This window comes from Anneissia japonica, unplaced genomic scaffold, assembly GCF_011630105.1.
Source record: "Anneissia japonica isolate Jap-2015-1 unplaced genomic scaffold, ASM1163010v1 scaffold1829_len478734_cov173, whole genome shotgun sequence".
Lineage (NCBI taxonomy): Eukaryota > Metazoa > Echinodermata > Crinoidea > Comatulida > Comatulidae > Anneissia > Anneissia japonica.
The window spans coordinates 384,003-410,360 of NW_022717183.1; the positions used below are offsets into that span (position 1 = coordinate 384,003).

Below are 26,358 nucleotides of genomic sequence, written 5' to 3' on the forward strand. Positions count from 1 at the left end.
TATGTATATATATATATATATATATATTTATAGGCCTATGTATATATATGTGTGTATATGTATATAATATATGTATATGTATATATGTGTATATATATATGTGTGTATGTATATATATGTATATGTATATGTATGTATAATAACAGAATAAAATAGGTAAAATTTTATTGAAAAAAACCAAACAAATTTTACATTTATGATGTATTGTTGATTTAATATGCTGAATCATTATTAATGGTATATAGGCCTACCTATTATATTTCTATAAATTAATCAACAATTATCTCATTAATCACACTATCGTAAATAGGCCTATTGAAGCATTATTGAAGTATTATTAATTATTCACGAAAGCATTATTCGAGCACCTTTATTATTATTATTATTATTTATTTTTTTATATATATTATTTATCAACCATATTAACATTGAAAGCATGAATATGCATATGTGGATAAAATTATCGCAGAAAATAAACTTATAATTTATAAGATTATTTTTTAAAACAGAATCAAATAGATAATGTTTTTATTTAAAAGCAGGTTTTGCATGGACGTAATTTTATTTAATATGCTGATTATTACTATTTCATTAATCAAACTATCGTAAAATTATTATTATTATTATTATTATTATTATTATTATTATTATTATTATCATTATTATTATTATTATTATTATTATTATTATTATTATTGTTATTATTATTGGATTGGATTGGATTGGATTTATTCGGTGTAAACACCAAGGATAGCCCACGAAAGTCTAGAAGAAGAAACAGAAAAACAGAATCAAATAGATAATGTTTTTGGACGTAATTTTATTTAATATTCTGATTATTACTATTTCATTAATCAAACTATCGTAAAATTATTATTATAATTATTATTATTATTATTTGTTTATTTTTTGCTTTAAGCAAATATAATATAATGTTAACAATAACATAGGCTAAGCTAGACCTAATCAATTATTGATATGATAAAGGCAAATATTTAGAACATCATTAATACAACACCTTCATGACAGTCCGGCCCTCCAAATCTTGTTTTAATAAATAACTGAATTCACTTCAATGATATATTTTGATCTTCATTCATTATTATTATTATCATTTACTTTTTATTATTATTTATTTATTATTATTATTATTATTATTATTATCTGTATTATTATTATTATTATTATTATTATTATTATTATTATTATTATTATTATTATTATTATTATTATTGTCTTTGCCATTAATATTTTTGTTTCTCTGGAAGGTGTCTTGTACAGGGACATGTTCCTTTTTGCCTAACCAGTCTCTTTACGTTTTGAGTGAAATAAAATTATGAATTACACCAATGTCATCTGTCGATAAAAACATCGATTCGATAAATTAACAGCAGCTTTTCGCACTGTGGCAGTGCCGATAAAAAACAGCAACTTTTTGGCACTGCTGCAGTGCCGATAGAAAACAGCAGCTTTTTTTTGGCACTGCGGCAGTGCCAAATCGGCACTGCGGCAGTGCCGATAGCCACTACCGTGTAAGTTAGAGGCTCAACTAATAACAAGTTTTACATGTTTACATCCATGATGGGAAGTAGTGGTAGCAGCAGTAGAAGCGACAGCGATGATGAAACAACCAGTACTGATATTGTGAGTTCAAAACAATCAATAGTAATTTCGGACACCCAGGGCCTAGGCCTACATGCAAAGCAACCAAAAACGTATTCAAGAAGGAAGGGCCATCCTCTTTCCGTGGAACCTGATAGATAGGCTAGCCTATCTATTACTACTAGGCTACTACTAGGCTAGGCCTAGACACGGTCTAGGCCACTTCGATCGCCAGGATTGCGCCTGTACCTAGACACTCAAGTATAACTGAGTAGTAATCTAATAGGCATTTAATTTCATTTATAATTTTTCTTGTAAGGCAAGCTTAAAAAAAAATTTCAGTTACCAATTGTAAAACAGTGCTGAACGTGAGTGAGGTGAGAAGGGAGTCCAAGAAGGAAGGTAAACCAAATTACTATCAAAAGTTGGTTTTTCTGACACCGTTTCAAACAAACACATTCTCTAAGCACTACTTGTAGTTAGGAATAGGATATAGTTTATAAATAAATTAAAAATTCTTCAATAAAAATTTACTTTAAAAATGTATACTGTCACACCAGAATGAAATTTATAAAATATACAGTATATTAATTAAATATTTAAGGCCAATTATTAGTAGTAGGGGAAGTATATGCTGCCATCATGTTGAATACAGGTTGTTTGATGATTATGCCGTCATTTGAATTGATTTGTTGAAATTATTTTTTATTGTACCATATATACGATAAGTCTTATCGTATCATCCTCGTGTAATTACTTTTATTTCTTTTATTTCCTGTATGAAAAATTACTTTTTAGCTTTTTATTGTTATCGATCATTATCGACGGAACTGCATTTAATAGGCAATTTTAATGCCAACCTGGTCCAATGGAACAGTTTCAGCCTTGCATGAAATTTAGTTTGACTACACTCTTCTTATGTTTGTCTTTGATTCAGGTTCACTACTGTATGATAAACAATTTATATTGAACAACTTGGACGATGGTTTCCTCATCAGAACACCCCAGTTTTAGCTCTAGTCCAGTCTGTTTTTTTTTTATCTTTTCAAATTGTTTTTAATAATAGTTGCAATCATCGCAAACATTGGGAGTGCAGTTGTTGAATTCAACATTTTTCTTCCTTACAGACCGTGGAAAGTTATGGTGTTGTTGCTTCTACTGCAAGTACAACAGGTAAACTGACAAATGCCTTTTTTTTTAAATTATTAATAAGAGTTTATTAAGTGGCCACTTTACAAGAACAAGTCCTTAAAGACTAGGAACCACTGACTTCCTTACTATACATATAGTAAGGAAGTCTGTGCACTTTCACAGTCGAACCAGACCAACAATCCAACAGAAGTTATAGATATTCACTGCACTGTACAACGGTCGTACAATCATCGTATGGCGAATCCTACTTTCTGCTTCCTGTGAGCGCCAGCCTACATAGCAGGACCTGCTCATTGTCGGTGTCTGAATGGATTGTCATTAAAAACGATCCATTGTGCTCATTGAGGCATTGCATTCTTGATGGAGTTGTGTCTGTCGACAACTGCGTTGAGTGTTGAGTGTCTGGCTTTAGTCTTTCAATTATAGGTCTTTACCGTCATCAGCTTGGTTTCTTTATAGTGTTTTTTCCCACAAATTAAAAAATATGGAACAAATTAAGTGAATAATAATGTAGAATCAGAATGAATTTTAGTGTTATGAATTCATTACAAATTCATGAAAATTGTCTTCCTTGCTACAAAGACATAAGTATAACAAATTTGCAGCAGAAAATATTGTGCCTGAATATGTTCTAGTTTTTTTCTGTGTTTTTTTTTTTAGATGTGGATCTCAATCCCAAAGACTTCACCCTTGGTATGTTGTTTAATCATTCTACTTTTGAGAGAAGCAGCATCTAAAATCAGGTTTGTGTAATGTATTTAAATATTTTATATTTATAAAATTAATATTATTTATAATATAATAACATCAATATAATTACATACATATTTCAAGTACAATCAATACTTTCTTTAATAATAATACGAGCATAAGAACATTTCCTCCCCCTGCAAATCCATTTCTATAAAATATATCTTCCAAACCTAATTTAAAACCTTCACCCCAACCAATTTTCCACCCCAAAACCCAACCCTACCCACCCCCTCAACCTTCGGTCATACCTACTTTGACATGCCCTGTAAATTTCTATTGAGATATTTTGAACACATACACAATTGAAAACATATATCTCCTGGCAAACATAATAATAATAGTTGATTGAGCGCATTTTGCTAAAACCCTCAATATGTTTAAATCTGGGATTAAGCAAAATATAAATTAAAAAGATGTTTCGAGTAGTTGTTCGAATGCGTTGATGTTGTCGAATTTCCTTTGTATTTTTTATCCTAGTGTATTTTTATATCATGAAATTTACAGTATTTGTATGTAATCATTATCATTATTCATTCAAAAGTGTACAGTCACTCAAATCGAAAGCTCACAAAAATAGCATTTTATTACTAGTTGCTAAATTTAATTTTCGAACATAATATCCTGCCATCATCAACATCTTTTGAAGCAGTATTGTCATCGCTTTCATCCTTCTTTGGAGGAATTTTACCTGTGGTGTGAAATCTTGGTGTGCCGGATCTGACAGCTAGCCCTGATACACCAATCATTCGCAGTGTATTAGTTAAAACAAAAGCCTTTTACCTAGTTATTGCCATCACTGCGCTCGTTAATCGGCCAGCCTAGCGTTTCTTTTGTTTTAAACCTGAGCTCATTTGCATATTTGGACATACAATGATCTCGCAGCACCAACTGCTTAATTTATAGTGTGAAGTGGACTGGACGCTTTTAATTGATTTTACATTGATTACCTGATCAAGCTTTTATACAGTAGATATATTTTGTTTCATGTCACATTTTCGTGATTTAACATACGTTTATGTACTTTTTTCATCCAGTGAGCAAGTGTTACATTTTACCAAGAGTAGGGCTTATTTATGTGGGGTGCAGCGCTTCGTATCTGTAAAGAAAGGCGCTTTATAAATGACCAGATTGGATTTGATTGGATTTACAGTGACAGGTAATATACAAGACAAAGAACAGCTTCAATATCATTTAATTCATTTCCGCTTGAAATATTAATAAAAGAAAAGAAAGAAGAAAGATATTATGTTTATGATACAAATAAAATGTACAATTTTTATTACAACCATACCGTTTAGAGCTATAATGTAAACTGTTGTGTAGCATTCATGATCTTTTTATTTGATTTAATTCACCCTAAAAATGACATGGAAGCCACTTCCAGGGAAAGGGCTTCTCTTTTTCTAAAATCAATTTTAAGACATGAAGTTCATGTAACACCTAAGATTGAAACATAGGGTGAACCATTACAGCCTGTCAACAATGCATGCTGGAGTAGGCATGGGCTGGCAATGTTCAGCTTGTGGTTTAACTCTTGATCAGAATGGAGACCGCTGTGCCAAACCAACTTCAATTTCCAACAATGTAGGGTCTACCGATCCCCAAGTTATTAAAAGTGTAACGGAGGGTTAAGTAGAGATTATGTTGCAAATTACAAGCAGGCAAGCTATGGATGCAAATTGCTGAATATTTATAAGGACAAAATGCAGCCAATGTTCGCTCAGCGATCTTACTTGCATGCACACTCTATAGTTGATTTACAACTATGTATAACTTCAATTTCATTTAATTCCAGTGTGCAATGGTGACATTTTACCTAGAGCGGGTCATATGCAAGTAATTTCAAAATTTCAATATAATTTAATTCATATTGTGTGTTAATAATACAAATACGATGTGCAATTTTTATTACAACCATACCGTTTAGAGGTATAGTATAAACTGTTATGTGTAGTATTCATAATCTTTTTATTTTATTGAATTCACCTTACATGGCATGAAAGCCACTTCTAAGTAAAGGGGCTATTCTTTTTTCAATCAATTTCATGCCATGAAGTGCTTGTAACACCTAAGATTGAAACATAGGGTGAACCATTACAGCTCGTCAACAATACATGCTGGAGTAGGCATGGGCCGGCAATGTTCAGCTTGTGGTTTAACTCCTGATCAGAATGGAGACTGCTTCACCAAATCAACTTCCCCAATGTAGTGTCTACAGATCCCCAAGTTCGTAGAAGTGTAACAGATATGGGTGATGTAGAGATTATGTTGCTAATTGCAAGCTAGGCAAGCTAAATGGTTGCAAATTACTAAATATTTATAATGACAAAAAATACAGCCAATGTTGGCTCAGTGATTTTGCTTGCATGCACACTCTATAGTTGATTTACATCTATGTATAACTAATAAATAATTTTTTAGAAATGCAAAAATCTGCTTTTACTCTGAACAGTATCAATATTTCAAAAGCCATGCTGTCGCATATGATTTTAAATTTTTTTCTTGCCAGAAGTATAATTTTTTAAATGTTTTACTCCATTTAATGTTTGTGTCATGGGGTGTCTTAATTTAAAATGCAATCATATTAAGTTCTTACCTTAAATCAATTGTGTGTCGACTGGTAGAAATGGAGGTGTTGCTACTTGTGATCAGTTTAATGTGGGTGGTTTCTGAAAACAGCAGAATATTCATTGTGAAATTTTGATTGAATTGTGTCAATAGGTAACAAGTCTAAAGCAATGCACACAAAATGTATTGATTTTATGATAGCTGATAAAAAAAATTAGTAAATATTTAAAAAATGCACTGAAATTCAGATTGTACATATTTCAAATTTACAATTTAAAATATTATAATTATTAATTAATATTTTTATTACTTTTTATTACTAATATTTTGTGTATAACTTTTAAAATAAAAATTAAATTTAAAATTATTAAGATACATTAATATAGAAATGCTCAAAAATTCTGATTAAACATTATTTTAAATAGAAATAATTTAATTATTTAGAACCTAACTTAAAAAACAGTTGAATTTTCAAAAGGTGTTTATCTAGAGACTTGGTTATCTGTATCTGTATCTTCACATACAAACACCAAAATGCTGGTTGTCGCGTACCTCGGTCAGGTTGAGGTGTGGGTAACAACTAAATATTGTAGTGAGCTTTGGTCATTAATTTATAATAATAATAATAATAATAGATGGATTTATATAGCACAAATAAACAAGGTCTCTATGCGCTCGGGACCAGATGTTGCACTTTTCAAAAACTTTCTTCTCCCCTGAGGGTCACCTCATGTCCTACGCAGCCAGTAAACGGGCGCACTTTCATCTGTCCACGACAGGGGCCAAGTGAACCAGCACACCGGGGTAGCCCCTTATTCATCTCGAAAGATGTACTGGATTCTTTAAAGTGCACATGAGCATTTGTGTACACTGGGCCTACGGTTTATAGTCCTTATCCGAGAAGACTTGTTCCACCACCAGCACTATACGAGCGAGCCGGCCACAAACCTGTGCCGATATTGTTTGGCTCACTCAAATTTATGTATATTAATGGAGTCCAAGGCAGCTTTAAATGATTTTATATTGGGTGACGTGCGAATATCCTCGCTTAAGCAGTTCCATTCCAGAATGGACCGTGGGTATAATGAGTGATGGTAGCAGTCTTTATTTGTTATTAATTAAACTTAATTTGTTATTAAATAAATTTATGGATTTTGGAAGAAATGACTTTCTTAGTAGATCTAGTGTTTGTAGTACTGTTCTTATTATACTGTAATAGATCTTAGCACTTTTTTTCATCATCTGGCTTTGAAGAATTTGCCTCATTAGCATATTCATGTATCAGTAGAAGCTTACAGGGAAACATGAATTGAAACATACGCTGCAATAAACTGAACAAAATTATCATCATTCTACCATCTGCCAAAAATACTGTGATTGTAGAACATTTGCAGTCATTCACAATTATCAACAATTTCGCAAGTGTACAAACAGTACTCTTTTTCGGTACCCCTCCTTTCCCTCTGAAAGCGTACATAAAATATGTTAATTTTACAAAACCATTTTCTCCATTTTTTGTGAAGCAAACTAAAGCTGCTCTCTTATACATTGTCTTAGTAGTTACATATACTGTACTGTAATATAGACCTGCAAATGGATGGATTTCAGAATTTTATATCAAATATTTCCTTCTTTTAATGTTAACACTTACCTTTAACTTTCCTGAATGTGATAATTTAGAAGTACAGTAAACCAGTAAAGTAATTTAACACAATTTTACTGTATTTAATGTCTAATCTAGATAGTGACAACTCTCAAAATGGAACTTCACTTTAGCAGGCTGTAGTTTATTGTATGAAACACACCTTTTTGTTATTCAAATGTAGTAGTATGTGCATTCATAACCTTTTATATGCATGAGTTGCAGACAATAGAAAGTGATATTTCATTTTCTTATGTACAGTAGTTTATTGATTGAAATATTCTGCTCTCTTTAAATCTGGCCTAAAAAATGGTTGTTTGCCCTCTCTTGTAGTCTTTAAGGGGTGACTGACAATGTAATTTCAATGCTGTAGTTTAATATATCTTGCCATATTTATAGGTAATCAGACATAAACCGAAAGGTCCACTGATTAATCTCAGATAAGAAAGTATAATACATACTCCAAGTATTGAAATACACGTCATCGTGTTGGGATTCAATATTTCAACATTAATTATGTCATCATCAGACATAAACCACCCGGATGAAAACCACCCAAACTGGAATATACCATTGTGAAAGTAGGGTGGGCAGTGGGGTGGACAATGTTGGGTGGGCCTGTTTTTATATCATCTTCACAATAGGATAGATTACACTGTGACTGTGACCTATTATACGCGTTTAATTCATTCAACTCTTTTGACAACATGCATGTATGTTAATAATCATTGTAGATCTCAGTTTTTGGGGGTTTTTTTTTGTCTCTGTTCTGCTTCCACCCTGCATGTGCCTGATCAAGCCATGGCCTGGATTTTTTTTGTGACGTTCAATGCTGATGCAAAATAATATGCAATATTTAAAATAATAGAATTTTATGATAAATTATAATGCAATAATGGATATAATATACATTAACGTATATACAGGTAAGCATTTATTAATTTTGTTGATTTCACAACAAAGGAGAATTGTTTTTTAATATCAATATTTTTGTCATCACGGGAGGGATGGGGTAACAGAGAACATTATGGTTTGTGCATTTGTGAAGATGTTGACAGTTGTGAATGACCCTTAACAAAGCAAAAGGTGAAGAAAATCAAATAATAATAATGCTATTTATTAAGAGTCAAAAAAAAAAACTATTGAACAATAACAAAAAATAGACATATTAAACATAATAAACATTTGTTAATTTGTATTACTATATTAAGCTTTGTTGACGAATTTACTTTTTTTTGGCGTACCGGTAGTATACAGCTTTATTGGTCGTTAAAAATTGCACTATAGCCCAGGTATTCAACCTTTTTAAGCTGAGAAATGACATTTAAGTTCTCAAAATTTTTTTTTTCCAATGAGGGGGGAGGGGGTCAGGACCCCCCTTGACCCTCTCAGATCCGCCAATGTGTATATAGCATTTATCATAATAATAACAATAATAGTTGGTCCTAAGAAACTAAAACGTACTCCTTAAACTAAAGCATGGTTAGCCGTAGGTTCCGAGGAGTCCACCTGATTTCTGCCCACTGGCAGGTTTACGGCAGTTAATTTCTCAAATTGTCAATATTATATGCTCTACATTTCATTATGATCTTCAGTGCCTTGAAAATGCTGGATAAAATTATGAATGACCATCCATTACACTCTATTATAATCACTCAGAAGTCTGGTGTAGGCCTAGCCCAATGACATGTCGCACTAAATGTTGCCAGTGGCGGATCCATGAATTTTAAATAGAGGGGGCCCAAAGAAGAGAGTTTACAGATAGAGGATCTACACTACCACAGCTCCACCATGGTTGGGGCTGAGGTTAAACAATTTATGATTTGGTACATCTTTAGGCACAGACTCAAAATTTGAGTAGAATTCCCCCCCCCCCCACCAATTTGCCTAAGGGTACACAGAATGATTTCTACCAAAGTAAATTTCATTGTTGATGTAGTGGACGGAGATACAAATCACGAAAACGAGTTGAAATTTCCATAAACCTTTATTGAAACCCGTTGCTATAATTAAAAGATAAAAACATAACATACAGTAGCAATGCAACTTCTAACCAGTCTAAAGGCCTGTTTATACTTCAACGATAACGATAAAAAAGTTAAAAAGCAATTGTTCATATAGAAAATGAAAGAAATAAGTTAAGTTTTTACACTAGAATGATTGATAACCATTTATCAGTTATGCGATAACATATTTTGACAAATCAAATCAGATGACGTCATAATCATGGAAAAACACTAAAATCGTCGTAGTAGCAACGATTTTATAGTTTGTCCATGATTATGACGTCATCTGATTTGATTTGTTAAAATATTTTGTTATTGCATACACGATAAATCGCTATGGAATCGTCCTAGTGTAAAAACTTCTCATTTCTTTAGTTTTCTATATGAACAATCGCTTTTTAGCATTTTTATCGTTATCGTTGAAGTGTAAACAGGCCTTAATCCAGGCATATTATCAGTTATAATCCAAGCTTGTATTATTTGTAAGTTAAACAATTATGCCTGTGATCATACATAGGCTACTATAGTGTATTGTGATTCCTATATTCCACACTTAAATGGGATAGCAGTATATTATGATACTTTGCCTTTACACGAAATACGTTACTATTAGTAATAAACACAGTGCTATGATTACGTCAGCACTCGATACGCTGCCTAAAATAACGCACTCTAATCAAGGAACCTTAATCACACATTCAAAGCACCATTAAGTAAAGAGGTACAGTCTTATTGATGTACTGTATTGTATCCTATACAGTACTTTCATTGTATTAATATATAAAGTGAATCATTCTTATACATTCCTATATGAATTCCTGTACTTTCATTGTATTAATATATAAGTTAATCATTCTCATACATTCCTATATGCATTAAACAGTAGACATTATTAATTAACAAGTGCATAGCATAACATCAGTACGTTAACATAGTTATACTTTAGCCCTATACCTAATCATTCATAAATTATCTACTAATAACTATCTGTTGTAGTGAGGTATGATTCCTTCCATGAATTTTTGCTCCCTCATTCTGTAGACTACAATAGCTTCAGACCCATCTGAATACTGCCTTTTTAATCCTCCTAAATATGGCTGCCAGTCATTGTAACATACAATACTACTACTACCTCTAAGCAGCAAAAGGACACCCTGCTCGAGTCCTTCTTATCTAAAAACAGGTATGTGAGATAGTTACAAGTTGTTTCATCCATATTTATGGGGGCGCTCTCGGTAACTATAACTCCTTAGGCATATATTTGAGAACTTAACAGTTGACTTATTTGATCAATGACAATAAAGTATTCTTGATTCTTGATATGATGGCATAGGTAGCATTCATATAGCTCAAATGCCCACTTCCAAGGAACTGCTCAATGGTTTCACTCATATACAATGTGCAACCTCCTCTGCTCCCATTACTACTACTATAGTATATGCGTGTAGTTCAGCTACGAAATATATAAAATGTTGAGTTTGTAACCTAGTGTCTTTGATTACTTATTTATAAAATATAATTAATGTAACAAGTGAACAGATAACTTGTAAATTTTCTTGCGGTAATGCTAATATGCATATATAAATTTTACACAGTAAAGAAGTGGAAAAAAAATTGCCCCAACCGGGATTCTAACCTGTTGTCTATGTAGACACCATAACCAACTGTGCCATTGAGGCTTTTGTCAGGAAGGTCGGAGGCAATTCATTCCACACTGTACAGTATGCCAATACAACGCTGTATTTGATGCACACACCTTAAACAGAGATCAATGTGATATGCTCTCTTCTTAAGCATCTTAAACGACAAGATTATTATTATTATTACTATTTTTACTGTATGTTATCTTTTTTCACGGTATGTTTTTGATGTGCTAAATTGTATTGGGATGCTTTTTAATATCCCAATTTTCTATTTAACTTTTAATGTATACATCAAGTACAGATTTTTTGTAAATTTCTATTTATTAAATTCTGTACAGGGCCTGCAAACATTTTAAATGGATATTGTGTGCGCCTTATTCAATAAAGTACTAGATTGAGTTTTATTTGTTAATTAATTCTATTAAATCCATAATATTGACACTAATTTAAGAAAACTTAGAAAAGCATATTTATATTGTAGATTGATATTTATGTCACACTGTTACTGAATTCTAATTATATATTTTTAATTACATTTTTCTAATTATAATTTTTAAAATTATGTTTTTTATTAGTTATTTGAGATTTACCAACCTATAAGAAAAAATGTAACTTAACAAAAATTAAAAAACTTTCTAATAATAGTGGTCTTTCTCAACTAATAAACCAACCAACAAGAATCACAAATTCTACTCAAACAATTTTAGATTTAATATTTGTCTCTAACGAAGATAAATATACACATTCTGGCACTAGAAGTATTGGTATTAGTGACCATTCATTAATATATATTCTTCGAAAAAACAAAAAACTTAAAAGTGACCCAAAAACTATTAAAATCCGATCTTTTATATCGATCCGTTAATTTATGGAACAATTTATCATCAGATATCCGCAGTAATATTCATTCTATTTCCCTACAATCCTTTAAAAATCTAATTTAATTTACCAATCTTTTTTCTGCTTCTTATATTTATGTAACTTATATATTTCTTTATCAATTCTGTTTTTAATTTAAAGTAGTTTAAGATCATACCCTGGACCTCAGGGAAGAACAGTGTACTAATACTGACTGAGTATCCAGAATAAAGAAAGATTTCTAATCTAATCTAATTATTAAGCAAAAAAAAAAAATTTAAACACTTATAAGCTATTTTATGTATTTTTCTGTTAATTAGTTTCCTGTATTCCTCTTCCCCCAAAAATATGGTGCTAAATCATTTTTTTTCAAGACATATAGTTTTCTGAATTGTTTATATATACATCCTTACAGGAAACATTATTATGACGATGTTATTTATTGTTGAATAAACCTGCTTTTTTAACATGGATATTCATGTGGACATTTTGTCACACTGTTACCGGGTATTTAATTAGTTATCATTTAATATTTTTAGTATTCATCAACCATTTAAAAAATATATTGTGTCACATTTAAGCTTAAACTGTATCTCATGTTACGCATACATTGAAAATAAAATAACAACTTCCAGTTCACAGGGTTTTAGCATTATGTAATCAGGCAAAAAATTGATGTCCTTTTTCGTCACACTGTTACCAACGCAAATATTAGTTATTATTTCATAAATGTAATTGTTGATTATAAAGGGTGTTGTAGTAGTAGTTGTAAATAAAGAGTTTGTTTGATGATGTTCATTTATTTTAAGTTAAAAATTTGTCTCTGAATGTCACACTGTTACCGTGGAATTGCCCACTTCTCATTGGGTGATAAAGTCGTAATTTTTCATTTTTGTCAAAAATTGTCTATAGTGGTGAATTATGGTTTAGGTTTTTTTTTAATAAAGTTTCAAAAATTTCTATGTATGTGATTACCAAAGGTTACAATTTTTATTTTGAAGACTGCATGGTCTAGGAAGTGTACATTTTTTTATGGGGCAAGTTTCTAAGGGCGGGTTTTCTAGGGGCGAGATGACTGCCAAAGAGTGTTGCCAAAGTGCGAGCCAGCGTGTTATTTGATCACAAGTGCGAGACTTCACAAGTGTGAGCCAGCGAGCCATGACATCACGACAATAGATACAAGACGTTAACGAGTTGTGCGCGAGGTATCGGCTGAGATTTGAGGAGTACAATTAAAAAAACAACTATAGGTCTAATAATGAATTATTGTGATGTTAAATAGACAAAAGCTATCAAGGAGCGACGTTGTTTTTCATTGGGACCTTCGTCTCTTCAAGGCTATGCCTAGGCCTATACCATCCTAGCTAGTCTAGACCTAGAGTAGGATTTTTTATTTGGTGAGATGATTTAGTATGGGGAGTTTTCAAGGCGGCGAATTTTCTAGGGGCGAGTTTGTAGAGGCGAGTTGACTGCCAACGCACCACACAACATACCGGTAAGCATGATCGAATTCGAGTCAACTTGGCCACAGTTTCGCGGCCCCCTAGTATAATACATTTTTAATTATTGTTTTAAAATGTAATAATTAGCACGTTGATATAAATAAGTTTAACTGGATTCGTAAATACTATAGGCCTCAAAATAATGTGCTGAGACTTGGGCCGAGTTGACATTTATACCGCCCATGGTTATAGTAAGCGTCTCGAGCTGACGTAAAAACATAGCAAAAATGAGCGTTGGTACCGTGTATGCCAGTCTACAACAAGCGTCGCCTAAATATGTAATAATTAGCACGCTGAAATAGGCTAGTAAATAAGTTTTAACTGGGTTCGTAAATAATATTGGCCTCAAAATATTGTGGCTGAGACATGGGCCGATTAAACGTAGAAATAGGAAACCTAGATATAGTAAAAACGCTGAATAGTAATACTCGAGCATCGCGACATGCGGACGTTGGTACGTGTAGGTTAGTCTACAAACGTCGCCTAAATTAATTGATTTTACCCGGCAGAACGAAAGAAGGAAACTCCGCTTTTCAGTCGCCCTAGACCCTTGTTTTTTGATAAACAGTGACCTTTCAGATGGTCAAATTGCTGTCAAGAATATGAATTGGCTGCTTCGCAGCAACAAAGAAATGAAAAACCTCCAATTCTCTTGTTGTAACGTGGTATAATTAAATTACAGATGAAGAGAAAGGTGTTTTATGTGAAACACTTCTGATGAGGCGTTTAAGCCGTTGGTCTCTTGTGCATTTATCGCCCATGTGCACGTTAAAAAATGCAGTACACTCTTCAGTAAAGAGTAGGGGATTGTCCCCTGGTGTACTGCCCAATAACCAGCAGAAGGACCCCACTGGAAATAAGTTTTTTTCTAAGTTTTTGTGGGCAATCCTTGGTGTTTACACAAAATAAATCCTGCTTGTATATTACTGTAAACAGGCATACATGATATTGTCCTGGAATGACAATTACTAGCCACAGTACATTAGTTACTGTGAATTTATTTTGATGACAATTTTCTTTAAAGTATACTGTATATTTATCAATTATGGTATAGGCAGCTTAATATTTCAATGTTATTTAATAGTTAAAAATTTTAACATTGTTTGCTGTGTAGTTTGCTACTGCTACTCTTCTTGGTCTATTGGAGATTACAGCGATTCCTAGTGGGCTATGTAATCCATCATCTTCATGATCTATTCGTTTAATAAAGGCACCATTTTTATCAAATAATTGTAGTTTATGATTACTTGATACTATTATATTTTCATCCATATCCAAGGTTACGCCACAAGGAGACCAAACTTTACCATCTATCTTACCACAACCTACAAGGATTCGCATAAACTTATCATTTGCATCAAACATTTGTATTCTATGATTGGTGAAGTCAGCAATGATCATATGACCTTCCTTGGTTAAAGTAACATCAATTGGTTCATTCATCTGACTTACTTCACTACCCTTTGAACCTATCTTACCTAGTAGTCTACCATCATCAACATTGAATTTAAACACACAGAGAGCCTCCCTATCTGCTACATACATGACTCCAGTTTTTTTGTTTAATGTCAATCCCTTTGGATATTTCAAATCTCCTTTACCAAATGAGATAATTTCTTTAAATTTATCATCACACATTACAACACATCTTCCTAAGACATCACTGTACACCATGTGACCATCACTCATTAGATGCATGCTATTAACCAGTACATTTTGTCGCACCTGTATCCTAGCAACAAATGAACCTGATTGATTGAACTTTAATATATCTTTACTATTACTAGATACTAATATGCATCCATCTGTGTCTAACACTACATTTCTCACATTTTTTTCTTTATTGTGTTCTTTATAATCTGCTATGTTACCAGTGGTATGTACAAGTCCCAGTGATTCCACCTTGATATTCACTGGAGATCCTTTGATGTGCGCCTCTCCCGCAATAATCTTCATTTGCCAATCACCTTCCACATTGCATTTACCTGTTATTTTGTACTTTCCATTTCCTTGATACTCTACCGTAGTGGCTGATTCTTCATGTGATGGGTTGCTTAGAGTTGCAGATAATTTACTTGCATCGCTCTCAATTAAGCTTGATACGGTTACTGCAAATGGCTGTTCTTTTGTGACGGTAAACGCTTCATCATGTTGATCAACCTTGAACATGCCATAGACAGTTTTGATTGTACCAATGCAACCTGAATTCTTCAATTCAATAAACTTTGGTATAATATTCAATTTATGAAATGATTCATGAAAGTCTCTGAACTCATTGATGGTTGTCATATAGGATACAAGAGTTGCTATTTCTTGTGGTTTGTTTATTGAGGACATCACATTATCAACTTGAGACCGCTTTTCATTAATATCTTTAACTTGACTATCAATTTCTTCTTTCTTTTCTTTGTCTAATTTTTTAAGTTCTGAAATTAATTTTTTGCTTTCCTCTTGAACTGTCTCGATAATTTTCTTCTCTTTCTCTATAATAGCTGCTCTGCATACTTGTACATGATCTTCCCAGTGAGATCTAGCTTTATTGATAGAATCAAGTCTTTCATTCAACATCTTTTGAATGTCCTTTGGTGTATTAGTAACAGCATGTACAACAGTCTTTATTTCAAGCACATCATGTTTTTTTCGTAAACAATTAAAACCATGTTCACAGTGTTTACATGCTGATCTCTGGCATGTTGGGCAGAAGAATTCCAGTTCATTGTTACAGTGAATTTGACAGAAAATTTGTTTATCTTTGGTTCCTTTTAGTGTGTACAATGCCTTGCCCGTAGCAATCTGTAAAGAAATAGAATGGTGTACTCTTTTTTTAGATCGAATCTGTTATGTTCTCGCCAATGTTTACGTACAGTAGGCCTATTGTTATATAGTTGAACAAATGAAACGCTTTTTAATAAATCATGATTTTTTTTATAATGGTAGGCCTCATACGGTTCACTGGGATGATTTAAAGAAAATGCAGCTATTATAAATCCTAATCAAGTTTATTTAAATTTTTTTATATCTATATATTTTTTTATTTTATTATTAAATTTGATTCTTAAATAATGTAAATTGTATTCACCAAATTTAACTGTAAATATTTTTAAAAATCAATTCTGGATTTTGTTCAATATTTTATCTCAATTGTAAATAAATTTGTACATGAATTATTAAATTGGTACAGTAGGCCTGATTACTTGATTATTAAATAATTATATTATATTATTCAATTAATAGTTTTTTGGTTATTTGTATGTATAAGGATTTTGTATGTATAAGGTTATTTGTATGTATAAGGATTTACATTTGTTTTCTTTGTGCAATCCATATTATCCCATATACTGTACAGTAAACATGTTAAAAGGCCTACTACTTGGTATGGATGACCTTTAAATAAAATACATCCTCCATGAGCTTATACAGGCCTATGACATGGTTACATACTTGAATAATTAGACTAGGACCTTTTTGTCTATGCTCAGACTACTCAGTCTAACCTTTTAAAATAAGCGCTGCACTGTAGCCTCTAAACAATTCATATGTGCCACGGTATTCAAGGATTTACAGTACTTAAGGGCCGGATATTTTGGAAGGGAAAAAAAAGAAAGAAGGAAAGAAAAAGAATAAAGTGATCGCCCAAAATGCCTCAGAGTTTATTTCCGGGTGTCTAGAATGCAAACATTTCTCAGGTGCCTGCCCCCTGATTCTCTAGGTTGATGTTATCTTGATCGACCCCAGTTTCGGCCCCCATTTCGGTTATCTCTGGATCTGCCCCTCGTACTGTAGTTCTATAGCAGCAACAGGGAAATATCACATCAGTTTTTGCCATATGTCTAATAACAGAATCTAAAGGCTAAGTAATAATAATAATAATAATAATTTTGGCTTATATAACGCATTATGCTAAAGCCTCAATGTAATCCTCCAATAGCCTGATTATTTTTTAGAATGGGGAACTAAGGAGGATAATTTGTGCTCGTTTATTGTTGATTATGTTTAAGAGTGATTAGTATATTTTTTTATTGTACATCTACAATTGGATAAAATACAGCATGTAATAAGAAAAATTGTTTAGATTTCAGTTTACGTTGATAAAATATTTTACCACAAAGGTAGCATATTAAATTCGGTTTTAACAAAAATTACATCTTTATTAATGAATATAATAATTTGAATGAAAAAAAGATAGTCAATGTATTACCAATCAATCGACATACTTCAAAGATTTGTAGTCTTAATTCAGTTTAAAATACATAGCTGATTAAAAAGTAAAAGCTTCGTCATATTTTGAGTAGACCCTAAATCTTACAGGCGAAGGGTTTTTAGGCCTGAAAAGGCAAAGTCGTATGCCAGACAAACCAGGTCGTAGGAGGCAAGGGCAATACAGCATGACCTCCCTCGTTTCAATATTATTTTAAAATTCTGCTATTTCATTAAAATCATTTCTAAATTGCGCAATGTTATGCGTCACTGCATTTCATTTGCCAGATCCCCCGCCCCCACTTCACCTTCTCGCCCTCCCCAATCAGCACCCCCATTTGAAGATTTCTAGTTATGCCACTGTATGCCTGGCCCAAAATGATTAAGTACTGAACCGGGTTGGCCCAAGGGTGGCACCAGTGGGATGGGGCATCATCAGAGACATAGAGGCAAATATGGCACCACCCCTGTTTCAAGAATGAGAGATATTTAGAGCTAAAGATTTTGTCAGTGAATTTATTTTAAATTGCAATTATAACAAGTATATATACATTTTGACTAGGTATATTTGTAAAATTTAGCCTCTGCATTTTGCTTTTCCAACTAATCAATATATTAGAAGTAAATACTTTTTCATTTCGTAGAGTCACTGCACCTTGGAATAGCAGGCTAGAGAGTTGGTGCATTATAAGTGCTGTTTATTATTATTATAACATCTGCTTTACCGCTAAACGTACTATCAATTCTCTGCCTTAACTGTGCAGTGGAAAATTTATTGAAAATATGTTTGTCATCATTCCTATGTTTCAGCATGCCTCTGTTGTCAAAGTTTTAGTCAATTTAATATTTAAACACATCGCATTCTTACCTTGCTCATGTGTGGTGAACGTACAATGCCTGTTGTTGCCTGTGATTCTGAAATTAGCAGTATTATAAAATTTTCAGTGAATTATGTCCAAAGAAAAGTGCCACAAGCGTAAACGTAAATAATTTTCCAAACACTTAAACTAAAAATGAAATTCTTTTTTCTGGGTTAGGGTTAACATTTCTAGTGATAAATACAATACCTTTTCTTAATTCATAATTTTTAAAAAATAATGACACTTTGAAAAAGATATTAATGAAGTAATTATTGTAATAATATTTATAAGTGAATATACCCACTTTCTTCATGTAATGCACCCAACAACAACTCATACAAGTTATCTTCCCAACCATTTGCTGAAGTCAACACACTCAGACATTCTGGTATCATGGAATCTTTTGATATTCTGACAGGGATAAGTTTGCCAATGTTATTGTTAGCCAACATTTTTTGAACAACAAATTGTGCCAGATAATGTGGACTGCCAGTTGATGATGATGGTGTAAATCCTACAACAACCTTCTTACTGTTATTAACTGGTTTTATCAAATTATCAAGTTTGTACTTTCCAGGAATCCACTCATTTCTGCTAATACACCGTATTCCTTGCCTCCTTTTCTGCAACTCAATTATTGTCGTTTTCTCCCATACAGCATTGTCACTGATGACATAAAAGTCATGTATTTCATCTTTAAATTCAAAGAAAGTAAATTTAAGAAAGATTAAAAGCAGTTTTTTTTTCAGTATGCAACCAATAGAAAATGTTTACCATTTAATGACATAATTATTCATATTCTTGTCCTTTTTCTTTTTCCCTTTTGATGGGCAATGTCTAAAATTGGAATTTGATGATAAATCCGCCCATTAAATTATGTTTTCAACAGATGACACTGATTATGTTTAAATAAAATGATACACAATTGAGCTACGTTATTTTATAGGCATTACATCTTTTTAAAGCTTTGTTCCTTCTAATCATAAAGTGTCATGGTTAGAAGCTGAATTTTCAGAGTGAAGAAAATATGTAACCCAACTGATTGCCTTAACAATGAAACTAACAAAATTAAGAAATTCATGTCTTGGAATGGTTTCCCTAGACAATGAGCTAACACACTTTTTGTATAAATTTCTTTCTGATAATCCTAAGCCTAATGATATTGATAACAATAGTAGTAAGGATATAACTAAAATTTTGGTACATTACCATATTGGTTAACATGGAGAGTACTCCTCTGTAGATGAATTGGCAAAGTCAAAAGAAATCTATCTAAAAATGTAAAATTCAATATCATGGAAAACTAAAAAAAAGTATCATACTTTACTTCAACCATAGATGTAATGCCTAATGAATATCGTAGCTCAATTGTGTATCATTTTAAATGCCCTGGCTGCAGTTGTGACTATATTGGTAAGACTGACAGATGCCTTATAACTAGGCTATCTGAACATTCTACACACTCGTAACGGTGTTATTCACATTCATATTGAGTCTATAATAAAGTTTATATAGGTTATATACTATCTATCCACTGGAAAAAATCCCAAGTGCGGACAAATTTATATCAGCTCTACAGCCTCATCAGTGGAGGGTACAGATTAAGACGAAATATATGTATATGTGTATATATATGTATATATATATATATATATATATATATATATCGACCATCGTCTTATATTTACTATGGATGTTACATCTTTATATACCAGCATACCCATATCGGATGGCCTTACTGCTCTTAATTACTTTTTGGAGTCAGATAATCCTACATCACATGCCACATCTACTCTTATCCGCCTTGCTGAATTAGTTTTAGGAATGTTAATTGAATACATTGCAATTAAATGGAACAAAACTATCATCATCAGCTGACTACCATCTGCCATAATACTGTAAATTGTAGACATTAGCTTCTTATCAGGTAATCACTTAAACTCCCTGGATGAGAAACACAGATAAGTTGCATGTATAAACCTGAATCCCCAACAGAAAAGACCAGGCAACGTTGAAATAATTCATAATAATTTTAACTCTACACTTTTGTCTTTTTTACAAATGTCTACCAAGATGTAAGGCCTACCTAGTTAGGTATGTTAATTATAAGACAATTATGACCGACTTTATAATAAAGCAATTATTGTAGTTATTTTGGACATTATAGACCAATCCATTCACAGTGATTATTCTCCCTGCAGATGCCATAGTCGGGGCTTTTAGAGTGGGATTCTTACACGTCATCTTTTACAAATGAAATGAATATGATAATAATTTATGATATGATAATAAGTACGGTAAACCAGTTAAGTAATTCTCAAGAAAATGTAACAGTTTATTTACTGCAAGTTTAATCTACATAATGACAAAATGCAACTTCATTTTAATAGCAGGATGTAGTTTATTATATTATCACTATGGTATTATGAAACACACCTTTGTTATTTAAAGGTATGAGCATTCAACCTTTCTATGCATGAGTTACAGACAACATAAAGGGGTATAAAGGACCTATTTTTGTGCTTATTTTATTCTATACTTTTTAGTTTCCTTATGCAGTTTATCAGTTGAGAATATTCTGTTATCTTAAATTAGGCATAAACATGGTTGTTTGCCCTTTCTTGTGAACTTGAAGGGGTCACTGACAATGTTATTAATACAAATTTCACAATGCTGTAGTTTAATGTGTCTTAAAATATTTAATCCTGTTGTGTATCATGCTCTGTTTTCCTTCCAATACTGTACACACAGAGAAAGCAGTAAAAATAAAAACATTGCCAGTTCTTTGTAACTCTTTAAGCTTGTCTACACTATCAAATTTTATGTGACAAAAAAATGTGGTGTGCCTATATATGGCTACGATGATGTCATGTCACATATTATCAATTTTATCAAACAAAGTTGAACGTGTTTAACTCTATGTTCCATCAAATTTTATGTGACGCTTTTTTTTATGAAATTTGATTGTGTATAACTTCTAAAATAAAAATAAATTTAAAATTGTTAAAATACAAAAATATAGAAATGCTTAAAAATTCTGATAAAACATTATTTTAAAATAAAAATAATTTAATTATTTAGAACCTAACTTTAAATCAGTTGAATATTCGAAAGGTGTTTATCTAGAGACTTGGTTATATGTGTCTGTATTTGTATCTTCACGTACAAACACCAAAATGCTGGTTGTCACGTACGTCGGTCAGGTTGAGGTGTGTGTAACAAATAAATATTGTAGTGAGCTTTGGTCATTAATTGCTGCGAAGCAGCTAATTCATATTCTTGACAGCAATTTGACCTCTGAAAGGTCATTGTTTGTCAAAAAACAAGGGCCTAAGACGACTGAAAAGCAGAATTTCCTTCTTTCGTTCTGCCGGGTAAAATCAATTACTTTAGGCGACGTTTGTAGACTAACCAACACGTACCAACGTCTGCATGTTGCGCTAGCCTTATCCTACTCTAGGCTTAGACTAGCTAGGATGGTATAGGCCTAGCCTTGAAGGGACGAAGGTCCCAATGAAAAACAATGTCGCTCCTTAATAGCTAACATTGTCTATTTAACATCACAATAACTCATTTAATAGACCTATAGTTGTTTTTTGAATTGTACTCCACAAATCTCAGCCGATACCTCCCACAACTTGAGTAACGTCTCGTATCTATTGTCGTGACATCATGGCTCGCTGGCTCACACTTGAGATGTCTCGTACTTGTGATCAAATAACACGCTGGCTCGCACTTTGGCAACACTCTTTGGCAGTCAACTCGCCCCTAGAAAACCCGCCCTTGGAAACTTTCCCCATAAAAAAATGTACACTTCCTAGACCATGCAGTCTTCAAAATAAAAATTGTAACCTTTGGTAATCAACTATTTTCCACATACAATTTTTGAAACTTTATTAAAAAAAACCTAAACCATAATTCACCACTATAGACACTTTTTGACAAAAATGAAAAATTACGACTTTGTTACCCAATGAGAAGTGTTCTAATATAGACAATGGGTCGTGTCTCATATTATTTGTTATATTTTTATTATTCATTATTTTCACTTGACTCGCATAAATAATTTTGTTCGAAGAACCTTTATATGCAGTTGTACTTCGCAGCACTTCACTTGCAATTTGCAATTTCTAGCTTATGTATATTAATGGAGTCCAAGGCAGCTTTAAATGATTTTATATTGGGTGACATGCGAATAATATCATTCCGGAATTGACTGTGGGGTATAATGAGTGATGGTAGCAGTCTTTATTTGTTATTAATTAAACTTAATTTGTTATTAGGTAAACTTATGAATTTTGGAAGAAATGACTTTCTTAGTAGATCTAGTGTTTGTAGCACTGTAGTTATTAGACACTGTTATAAATCTTAGCACTTTTTTTCATCTTTGAAGAATCTGTTTCATTAGCATGTTCATAGCAGGGAATAAATTGTTTAAAATAACTGTAACAGTAGAAGCCTATAGAGAAATGTGAATTGAAACATACGGTGCAATTAACAGAACAGAACTATCATCATTCTACCATCTGCCATAATACTGTGATTGTAAAAAAATCTTATTAAAATGCATCCTATCAGGTAGCCATTTAGGGTCATTCACAATTATCAACATTTTCACAAGTTTACAAACAGTACTCTTTTTTGGTACCCTCTCCGTTCCCTCTGAAAGTGTACATAAACTATGTTGATTTTACAAAACCATTTTCTCCATTTATTGTGAAGTCAACTAAAAGTCATCCATGATTGCGTTATAGCCAATCAAAAAAATAATATTTTAAATATTGCACGTTATTGTGAATTCAGCATTTTCATGCATATGTTAAAGTGTACATATTTGTCTACATATACCCCCTCCCACCTAGTGTACTGTTTATACCTTGTGAAAATATTGATAATTATGAACAATCCCCTTACACTCCCTGGACAAGAAACACAGATAAATTGCATGTACCCTGAACCCACAACAGAAAAGACAAGGCAATGCTGAAATAATTCATCCATTTTTACTTTACATTTTTATTTTTTTTAATACGAATGTCTACCAAGACGTTGATTAAGTACAGTATGTACATAAGACAAAGTGACTGATTTTACAAAGCAACTATTGTAGTTATTTATATAGTCTAACTATAGTCTAATCCATTTACAGTGATTATTCTCCCTGCAGATGCCATAGCTGGGCTTTTAGAGGGGATTCATACACATCATCTTCTACAAAAGTAAATGTTGGAATTATTGTACATATATAATATGCTGTTTCAATCATAATTTACAGTTAATAATTTGGACCACTGTTACGTGCACATGGCAATCAGTTTAGCCGACTGAGCTATCTGCTCTCTTATACATTGTCTTAGTATTTACATATACTGTACTGTAATATAGACCTGCAAATGGATGGATTGCAGAATTTTATTAAATTTATTTATTAAATATTTCCTTCTTTTAATGTTAACACTTACCCTTAACTTTCCTGAATATGATAATTTAGAAGTACGGTAAACCAGTTAAGTAATTCTCAACAAAATTTAAAATAAGTTTACTGTATTTACTGGAAGTCTAATCTAGATAGTGACAACTCCCAAAATGGAACTTTACTTTAGCAGGCTGTAGTTTATTGTATGAAACACACCTTTTTGTGTGTTTCATACAATTCAAGGGTAGTAGAATTTTTGTTATTCAAAGGTAGTAGAATGTGCATTACAACATTTTATATGCATGAGTTGCAGACAATAGAAAGTGGTATAAAGGACCTATTTTAATCTATATCATTTTCTTATGTATAGTAGTTTATTGGTTGAGAATATTCTGCTATCTTCAATCAGGCTTAAAAAATGGTTGTTTGCCCTTTATGGTAGACTATGGTGTGACTGACAATGTAATTTCAATGCTGTAGTTTAATATCTTAACATATTTATAATAATTTTGTGTTAGGAGTAGAAATAAAAACATCACCATTTCCTTGTGTGTTGATTGGTCAAACACTTTTAGTACTTGTGCATAAGCTTGCAAATATGGATAATTTTTCATTCCTGATGATGACATAATTAATGTCGAAATAGTGCATGGCGTACGTGCATTTCGATACTTGGAGTATGTATTATACTATCTTATCTGAGATAATTCAGTGGACCTTTCGATTTCCTTGTGTCACTTTAGCAAAAGGCATGTATTATATGTTGATAACCAAAACATTTTTATGTAAAACTCACATTAAAAGCCCTTGTCTGTTTCTCTCCTCCATGGTGAGACCAAAAGTCATAGAACGTCCAAATTTACCTGTCCCTTTGTGTTAAGTCAGACATTCAATTTGGCCTTCCGGCCCATCTTTATGGCCACCAAGCACACTTAGTTTAAGCTATTGTTTATGTGTGCATGGCCCCATGTGCATGTTGCGAGGAATGCAGATTTTTTTTTTTTTAAATGCCTATCTGTAGGTGCACTTTACTGTACAAAGACCCATACAAATGTTCAGACTCTTTATTGTGGATTATTTGCGATATAAAAATCCAAGTTTAAAATTCTTAGAAACATTTCTATTTCATTTTATTATTTTTATTTCAGGTCCTCAGCCCAGTGCAGTCCTGTCTTTAAGGCTGTCTCTTATACACATCTAGATGTGTATAAGAGACAGGTCTTTATTTGTTATTAATTAAACTTAATTTGTTATTAAATAAATTTATGGATTTTGGAAGAAATGACTTTCTTAGTAGATCTAGTGTTTGTAGTACTGTTCTTATTATACTGTAATAGATCTTAGCACTTTTTTTCATCATCTGGCTTTGAAGAATTTGCCTCATTAGCATATTCATGTATCAGTAGAAGCTTACAGGGAAACATGAATTGAAACATACGCTGCAATAAACTGAACAAAATTATCATCATTCTACCATCTGCCAAAAATACTGTGATTGTAGAACATTTGCAGTCATTCACAATTATCAACAATTTCGCAAGTGTACAAACAGTACTCTTTTTCGGTACCCCTCCTTTCCCTCTGAAAGCGTACATAAAATATGTTAATTTTACAAAACCATTTTCTCCATTTTTTGTGAAGCAAACTAAAGCTGCTCTCTTATACATTGTCTTAGTAGTTACATATACTGTACTGTAATATAGACCTGCAAATGGATGGATTGCAGAATTTTATATTAAATATTTCCTTCTTTTAATGTTAACACTTACCTTTAGCTTTCCTGAATATGATAATTTAGAAGTACGGTAAACCAGTTAAGTAATTCTCAACAAAATTTAAAATAAGTTTACTGTATTTACTGCAAGTCTAATCGAGATAGTGACAACTCCCAAAATGGAACTTTATTTTAGCAGGCTGTAGATTAATGTATGAAACACACCTTTTTGTGTGTTTCATACAATTCAAGGGTAGTAGAATTTTTGTTATTCAAAGGTAGTAGAATGTGCATTACAACATTTTATATGCATGAGTTGCAGACAATAGAAAGTGGTATAAAGGACCTATTTCAATATTTTCTTATGTATTGTAGTTTTAATGGTTGAGAATATTCTGTTATCTTCAACCAGGCTTAAAAAATGGTTGTTTGCCCTTTATTGTAG

The 26,358-nt window shown here is 32.3% G+C and overlaps 1 protein-coding gene and 1 long non-coding RNA gene across 2 annotated transcripts; one reads left to right on the forward strand and one right to left on the reverse strand.

Annotated features, from left to right (window-relative positions):
- Positions 1 to 2,732: 2,732 nt before the first annotated feature.
- Positions 2,733 to 4,780, forward strand: LOC117110135. The gene is made up of 3 exons (XR_004445634.1): positions 2,733 to 2,775; positions 3,415 to 3,497; positions 4,542 to 4,780. It is a non-coding gene; the product is annotated as an uncharacterized LOC117110135 (long non-coding RNA).
- A 10,023-nt stretch (positions 4,781 to 14,803) lies between these two features.
- On the reverse strand, positions 14,804 to 20,507 carry LOC117110118 (tripartite motif-containing protein 2-like). Its single transcript, XM_033252716.1, has 5 exons — positions 20,504 to 20,507; positions 19,088 to 19,477; positions 18,792 to 18,838; positions 16,232 to 16,519; positions 14,804 to 15,949 (listed from the first exon to the last, which is right to left on the reverse strand). The coding sequence occupies exons 1-5, from the start codon at positions 20,505 to 20,507 to the stop codon at positions 14,804 to 14,806; spliced, it is 1,875 nt and encodes a 624-aa protein (XP_033108607.1).
- Positions 20,508 to 26,358: the final 5,851 nt, after the last annotated feature.

Excerpts from the sequence above, each read along its gene's own strand:
- LOC117110118 (XM_033252716.1), bottom strand. Across the intron at positions 16,520-18,791 it reads GTTCACCACACATGAGCAAG|ATTGCTACGGGCAAGGCATT; the intron begins GTAAGAATGCGA and ends ATTTCTTTACAG. Across the intron at positions 15,950-16,231 it reads ACTGGGAAGATCATGTACAA|TTTATTGAATTGAAGAATTC; the intron begins GTATGCAGAGCA and ends ATTATACCAAAG.